The sequence below is a fragment of the Mycteria americana genome, chromosome 9 (assembly GCF_035582795.1).
Source record: "Mycteria americana isolate JAX WOST 10 ecotype Jacksonville Zoo and Gardens chromosome 9, USCA_MyAme_1.0, whole genome shotgun sequence".
NCBI classification, from domain to species: Eukaryota; Metazoa; Chordata; class Aves; order Ciconiiformes; family Ciconiidae; genus Mycteria; species Mycteria americana.
In genome coordinates this window covers 29,081,858-29,089,750 of record NC_134373.1, presented here as the reverse complement: position 1 = coordinate 29,089,750, position 7,893 = coordinate 29,081,858, and the positions used below count along the sequence as shown (strand labels likewise).

The window sequence follows — 7,893 nt, the reverse complement described above, 5'->3', positions numbered from 1 at the left end:
TATTTTAGGTATGTGTATATAACATATATATTTATAAGCAAACAAACAGCTGAGCTGGGGGCTCTTTAAAATGTTCCAGCCACAGCGGTACCCAAAGCAGGGGGAAAGGAAAAAAAAAAAAAGAAAGAAGAAAAAAAAAAAGGGAAGATTTTAAATTTTTTTTTCCTCCAGGCATCTGATTTACTCCGTGACTCTGATGCTTATCAACAACGCGTGAACATTGCAATAAGGATCCTCCCTGGAAGGCGAGGAGGAGTGACTTCCAGGGGGCTGGGAGGAGGTGGAGTGCAGCGCGGCTCTCGCCTATAAGGAGGTGCCCAGCGCCCGGCTGCTGCTTCCCCGCCGCAGCTCGCAAGGTGAATTTCCGCGGCAGCAGCCGGGGGAGCGGGCTCGGCTCGGGCGCTGCCGCCGGCGTTTGGAGCGGCTGCTCCAAGGGCCGCGGAGGAGGGTCCCTCGGCCTCCCCGGCTCCGGCTCCCCTTCACCCGGAGTGCCTGGATGCTGGATGGAGTAAATGCGCGGAGGAAGAGGGAGCGCACAGAGGCTGACAGGCGCTCGGAGACCGGGACCGGCGGAGACAGGCGGGCGGCTGGCTTCCCCCTCCGGGGCTGAACATGGATTCCCGAGCCCTCGGGGGCTTCAGCGTGCTCCTCTTCAGTTTTTGGCACCTGGGGTTAACTGCAACAAATTGTGAGTAGCGGGAGCTCAAGGAGTTGCCTGGGGTTGGGGCGGGGGCGGAGGGAGGAAGGGAGGGACGGAGGAAAAGATGGGCAAAAACTCCCTGAAAAGGGGGTTATTGCAACGTGACCTCTAAGAAAGTTAGCCCGGCTCCGGTGTGCTAACGGAGCTTAGAAATGCAAAGTTGCGGCCAGATGGAGGGATTGCTCGCCACCGTCCTGCCGGTGTGGACGTGAACGGGAGCCGCTAGAGCCTGCAACGAGCCGCTCGCTGGTTTTCCCTCGCCGTTTTCTGTCCTTCCGCTGGCCGCATTTTTTTGCGGCCTGTGTCGCTGCTGCTCGCCCCGCCTCAGCTGCCCGCCGCCGGCTGGGACGGGGCCGGAGCCGTGCGCCTCTGCCCGCCGGGCTGGAAGGGGTCGGTCCTTCCCGCATGAGTCGGGGGTGCCGGGATTTTCCGGCCCAGCCTCGCTCCAGCCCGGCGGAGCAGCGCCGGTGGCACCGGGGATCTTCCCCCGGCCCGGCCCGGCGGGTGCCGTCGGTTCCCACGGGCGCGGCTGGGTCCCGGGGCGTGCTCGCCGTCCCCGCTCCCCCCGCAGCATCCCGGCTGGGAAATCGCTGTTCGCTCCCTCTTCCTCGGGAGATCCCCTCGTAAGTTTCCCACGCGTTGCTGCCGGCCGTAAGGGCGGTGCCAGCGGTGTCCGTCCCCGCAGGCAGCAGCCTCCCTCGCCTCCGGGCTTTGCAGTGCCGCGGCGGGCGGGCACCGGCGGCCGCTCCACGGGCGCTTCGGCGAGCGCGGTGCAGCCGGGGACCTTCGGAGCCCGGGGCAGGGCAGGTGCTCCGTGACCTGCCCCCCCCCCGCGAAAGCGCGGGGCGGAGAGGGGGCGGCCGATGCCGCACGGAGCGGGAGCGGGGCCCCGCGGTGCGCGGCCTCCCCCGCGGACGCGGCCCGTCGGGCGGAGCTGGGCGGGCGGGGGCCCCGCCGGGCGCGGCAGACACCAGAGGGCGCTGTTGCCCCGCCGGCCGCCCGGCCCTGCCCTGCCCTGCCCTCCTCTGCCCGGCCCGGCCCCGGCCCTGCCCTCCCCTCCTCTGCCCGGCCCGGCCCTGCCCTCCTCTGCCCTGCCCTCCCCTCCTCTGCCCGGCCCGGGCCCTGCCCTCCCCTCCTCTGCCCGGCCCGGGCCCTGCCCTCCCCTGCTCTGCCCGGCCCGGCCCCGGCCCTGCCCTCCCCTCCTCTGCCCGGCCCGGGCCCTGCCCTCCCCTGCTCTGCCCGGCCCGTCCCGTCCCGGCAGCCGCAGCGCCCAGGGCCGAGGTGCGCGGCCGGCGCTGCCTTCCCCTCCTTCCCGCTGGCTAATTGCTTCCAAACGAGCTCCCGCGCTGAAGGCGGTGAACTTTTTTCTTTTTTCTTTTTTTTTCCCCTTTTTTTAATTTTCAGTCAATTAAATTACGGTTAATATGTTTTAATAATGTTCACGAATACTAAATGGCAGGCGATTTAAGGCTGAGGCTTGCCATTACTGATGCAGTCATAAAGTTAATTCCTAACACTTAAAAAGAAACTCTGCATTAATGAGTTTTACTATTTCACGGGTGACAGTTTAATTTCCCAGTGCCAATAAACATTTCCGTTGAATACACACTGCTTCCTAAATATTTAGGAGTCAATCTTTTTAAAGCATAATGATCAATGGCTTTATTATACTGTACAGATTTTACTTATTCATTGAGCAATGAATTAGCATGGAATCAGCTGTAAGTGCTTTCCCAGGAGCTGAGTGAAGGAGCCTGTGAATCTGTAATAGCTACAAGTTCCCTAGAAACCTCATTAGGTTCGCATGTGAAGATATCTGTGTGTGCACACGGACCTCAATAATTGCATCCAGTATGAAAATTCATCACCTTCTTAAATAAATCATCTCCGGATGTTGGAGCTCAGGGAAGCTGTGCTCTCTTCCTCAGTTTTGGGCAAAAATATTGAATGTTATGTGCCTATAAGTAGTATCCTGAAGTATATTTAAATAGCTACATAAAAGTACCATTGCTTTTAAGGATTACTGAGCTCCCAGGTACCCAGTAAACTTTCCAAAAGGAGAAGTTACCAGATTCTGCAAAGGGGAACCTTCAGCACAGGGCACTGTCAGGAGCTGAGGTCCTTCTATTTGGAAGCCAAAGAGCAAATGGAAAGCATTTTTTCTGTGTCTTCCTCAGTTTGAACAGTTTGGCCAAGGGAATCGCATTCAGATGCTTATACCGGTGTATTTACAATGGCTTCAACGGGGTTGTTTCTGACAGGTTTTGCAAGCAAGAACAGAACTGGGGACAGTATTTACAGTGGAAAATGAGTATGCTTCTGGGAGGAAGAATGCAACTTATTTAGTTTTCTTCCTAATATCTAACATGGCATTAATCTAATTTGGTTTTTTCCTTGCTTCTAAATTAGGAAACGCTTAAAAATTATTTTCCTCTCATTTATTTAGTTTCTGTAAAGTAAAAATCCTGAGTAAGTCAAAATCTTCCCCACCACTGAGATATTTGATTCCAATTTCCTCTTTGGTAACAGTTTTTAATTAAACAAAGAATTGCTAAAGAAACTGCTTTGAAACACAGCTACAGGCTAGGGGTCAGTAGACATCATTAGAAAGATCAAAATTACCAAATGCTAATAAAAAATAAGAAATTCCTCCCACTTTGCTTTTTGCAATAATTTATTACATTAGGTAACTAGAGTGGCAATACGATTTCTCCCCAGGATACTAATTACTATAAATAGCCACGTATGTAACATGGAACATTGGAAATGGGCTGCATATGATATCTTGGGGAACTGAAACTTCTCATTCATCAGGTAGACAAGGAGACACAAAGCCTTGCCCGCTCTGTAACAAATTAGTTGCCCGTTAGCAGCATATTCTGCGATCTGTAAACATCAGTAGCTTTTGTAAGTCTAGATTTCCAGTTGTTGAATGCAATGTTTTTCTTCTTTTTCCTTTTTAAAGTTGGAGGGAGGGGGAAATAATGAAAATATGAAAAGACAAATGAACTTATGTTTTCCCCAACCACTTTGATGTAGCAGTTCAGGGCTAGTCTGTGGCTGCAGAAAAGAATCAAAGAATTTCAGGAGCGTTCCTGGTTAGCTGTCCTCCACCTAGTTTGGTGTCGTGTATCTTAGAAATTTTTCCTATTGTTTTTTTTTTTTTTTTACACATTATGCCCCCCCCCGCCCTTACTTATATCTTTCTTGACCGACTTTTCTCACACAGCCAGAAAGATGTAGCAGATTAAAACACCTCCTGGAGAGGTGGCACCTTCTAACTCCCATCGCAAAAGTTATTCTCAGAAATGATTACGTTTCCGTTCCTGAACACAGCCTCCTCTTCCTCCCACAGAATCACTAGCATTTATTATCCCAGTTCACTAGCACTTACAACCTGATCGTGAGACTTTCATACCTTTCACTTAAACCCCGTCAGGACTGTCAGTCAAAGCTGCAGAAATTCAATGTGTGGTAGAATCAGATCTATTGAACTTCTTATTGAAATAGATGGTCAATGTATGGTCCACTACTCTGCAGTAGATTTAGATGTGGCCTTACAGGAGACTGTCTTTAACAACTCTATTCAGTTAAAAGGTAGGTTGTGTATGTCTGTATTTCTATTTATTTTAAAATAGAAAAAAATGAGCTTTTTGGATTTGAAGAAAATATACATTTTCTTGGACAAGGAGCCTTCTTTTTTTTAGGCAACAAAAGTGTTGAGTGTGATTTTTAGTCTTCCTTTACAGTGATCTAAATTGATGGTAACTTTGCAGGAGTCAGACAAATGTAAGTGAAAACTTACAGGAGAAAATTTGACTCTGGATACTTGAGGCCATCAAGAGCAGTAGGTGTATTTGGGACTTGTAACAGCATGAATGAGACCTGTCAGGTCAACAGTGGTAAAGGCAAGAGGTCTGTTAAACAGTGACCTTTCTACCCATGTGGTCTGAAATGCTAAGTTTTGAAGAGATCTGCTGAAATAGGTAGAATATTGATCATCTGATCTCAGTCTGCGGCTCATTTGCTTGCAGGCTGAGTAAAATGGATCAGACACACCTCTCCGGCTTTTCCTCTGGCTCTGGTACTTAAATATTCTTTACAAGAGACTAGTATTCAGGCATGCTTTCCTTCCTTTTAGTTCCATACAGGGAGAAAAACGTATACAAATGTCTCCATGCCTTCAGATGCAACAATGAAGAAATGGTACAGAATAATGAGATTTCCTGAGAGAAAGGCTGTGAATGAGATTCCTGCCACGGCAAAGTCCAAGGGACCCACTGCTGATCAGTGCCTGTCTTGCATGTCTGTCATTATCTAGCATTCCATCAGTTTGACTCCACTAGCACTCCTTGGCTTTGAATCAGTCTTAAAGATGGTCTTTCCATGCACTATAATGATCTTTGGATTCTGCATCCACTAGGCAGATGGCATTGCCAGCCCACAGGAATCTATCCAGGGTTATTATCATTGCGGTATCAAATACATTGTCTGCTTGGACAATTTTTTTTTCTTTTTTCATTCTTAATGTCATGCAAATGCGGCAGGATTTTTCATATAAATTAACAGCAAGAACAAATTGTTTTCAAATGTGCTTGGTACATTTGTACAAAGTATAGACTTCAAGTGGAAAATATGATGATTCTGGGTAGAACAACACACTTGTGAAGCTCTCCCAGCACATGGCAAGTACAGGCTTCTACCGGCACACCAGTGAGTGTAGGACTGGTGAATGTTTTTTAATCACTAAATCATTCTTTTACCAATGGGAAACTGAGGCAACATATCATAAGCAAGCCTGGAGATAGATTTTCACATTAATTACACATTTAAGTATCCAAAAGTAAGTCCTTTGGGGTCAATTGAGTTGATCCCATATGGTGTGATCATGTCCCGTGCTCTGTTGTTAGATCACATTCATATTTGCCCTGCTATATATGAGAATTTCTAAATCCATGGCTTACTCCCCATTTCCTCTTCCCCTCCCTCCCCTTTCTCTGCTGCTATTTGAAGCAAGTGGAGTTCGGATAGCTGAATACTGCTGAAATGAATAAGAATACGAAGGCAGTGGGAGTGTGGGATGGCATTTATTTATTTTTAGCCCCCCAAATCTATTTTCTATAGATGTGACAGGTTTCAGCTCACTTGGCAAACTTGAATTACTGTCTTACCCCCGCCTGCTCTGGGAGAGATGAGAATGGGAAAAACACAGAACTGCAGGTATATCTGCCAGCGTCACGCGTGACAGAGGCTCTCTATATGCATCTGCTTTCCCTTAGCCTGCCAGCCTCTGGAGTCCTACCAAGTGGTCAAGGGAGTGAGCTGTCTATACAGGGCACCAGGTAACCTGCCGTGCTTTTTTTTTAAATAAGGGACTCTGCTGGGTTTTGCCACCCCCAGAATTCGGGGAAAGATATTCTGGTCCTGTAGCATTCACTTTTTCAGACTGCTTCTGTCTTACTGATACAAGGGCCACATTTGCATCGTGTCTGTAGGAAGTGGTTCTTGCTGGACACATGCCTTCTGGGCCTACGCAGAAAGGAAGGGTGCAAAAGAGAAAAGAGCAGGTAGATCTGCATGAACGTTTTCTTTCTCCTGTCAGTAAAGTGTCTTTAAAAGACATGGACTGTTTTTTTTCCAGTCTTAACTAAACTCCCTCTACGCAAACCAAGAAAGAGGGGAAGAGAATAGTGTAATCCTGATGTAATAAAGGTTTAAAATTACAGGCAATTCTTGGAGGCTTTGAATGCATCACTTGGTAAAGTGGGAAGCATCAGTAGACCTATTAGCATGTCTCTGTAGAGTCAGAGGAAAACAAGAAATTTTTTGTACACAGTGCTGGACTGATATAATTGATAATTAATTTCCTTGTATTAATCTTGTCTCTGAATTTTCTAATTGCCCTGTGCAGATTCTTGTGGGCTGATAAGGCCATCTGTTCATTGGATCAGTGCAACTGATGATGTTTTAAATGATGAAAACAATGCAATATAGAATCTAGAGGAAAAAAAGAGATGCCAAAACATTGATTTATTTATTTTTAATTATACCCTCTGTTAAGCAGTTAAAAAAATATTGGTAGTTCATAGTGTGGTGATCTAACTACCCTTCTAAATAGATACGCAGCAAATATTTCAGATTTTAGCTGATATTTGCTCCAAAAATAAAGGGAAGTAACTTAGTAAAAGAGAGAGCATGAAGCCATTTGTAAATGTCATGAAGGATCTTGCCTGATCTGTATTCCAGGAGAGGAAGCCCCATTTTTCTGGCTGTGTTTTGCCTCTGCATGATACTAGCTCTTTCTCTACATTCTTACAAACATATGCTGGAACTCAGATAACTTGGTCCATTTCCTACAGAAGTTTGTGCTCAGAAATTATCAACACAGGTTCTGAATAAAGCAGTGGAAGTCTGTATGAACCTACCTATTTACAATACTGAACGGCTATTAGAGTACTGGTTGGTTCAATTATTATTGTATTTTGTAACCTGTGAATTAAAGGCCTGCAGAGTTGATTTTTTTAAATGTACAATTGTAGTACTTCAACTGAAAATAAGATACAGCGCTCAGAGAGAGAAAGTTGTCTTCCAGGTGATGGTAGCTTTTATTTTATCCAGTGTTTCTCTACCGTAATAAAGACCTCCCCAGTGCTCAACCTCTCAGTCTCTAGTGCAACCCCAGAGGTCTCAACTTGCGTAGGCATTGAATAACCCCAAATACCAGAAGTGTGCTACAGACAGGGCAACAGGATGTGATGAGTTCGTGGACATCTGTGATAGAAAGGTTTCTTTCTTCCATGACAGAAGTTGTCTGTGGAAATAATTTTGGAATAGAGATGCTTGTTCTACTCTTTTTCAGACACTGTATGTGCATTTGGAGTCTGTGTCCTGGTTGAGAAGAAGGCTTTAGTGTTAGAAAGAAATGTCAGGAAAAGATTCACATGGCAAAAGTGGCACTAGTGCCTCAGTCTCCTTCTGTACCAGTGGCAGCATATCAGCGTAACTTTTCCCATGCACATGCCAAATCAGAGAGAGGAGTCAGGCTTGGAATCAGACGCCTATGTGGTGATGTGTTGCAGGTGGGAGGAAGTTTCTAGTGAACCAGGGTGAAAATGGGTTTTTAAGTGAACTAGTAGATTTTTCCCTCAGTTTGAGTCTAATTAAAATTAGCTTTGGATAACGGCAGCTCAATG

General features: G+C 47.0%; 1 protein-coding gene across 1 annotated transcript in view; it reads left to right on the top strand.

The window, feature by feature from the left end:
- The first annotated feature begins 351 nt into the window (after positions 1–351).
- CNTNAP5 (contactin associated protein family member 5) overlaps positions 352–7,893 on the top strand; it is a 294,884-nt gene continuing 287,342 nt past the window's right edge. The window contains exon 1 of the mRNA XM_075512059.1: positions 352–688. Coding sequence (XP_075368174.1) covers positions 613–688 — 76 coding nt within the window. The 5' untranslated portion in view covers positions 352–612. The remainder of the gene's footprint in view (positions 689–7,893) is intronic.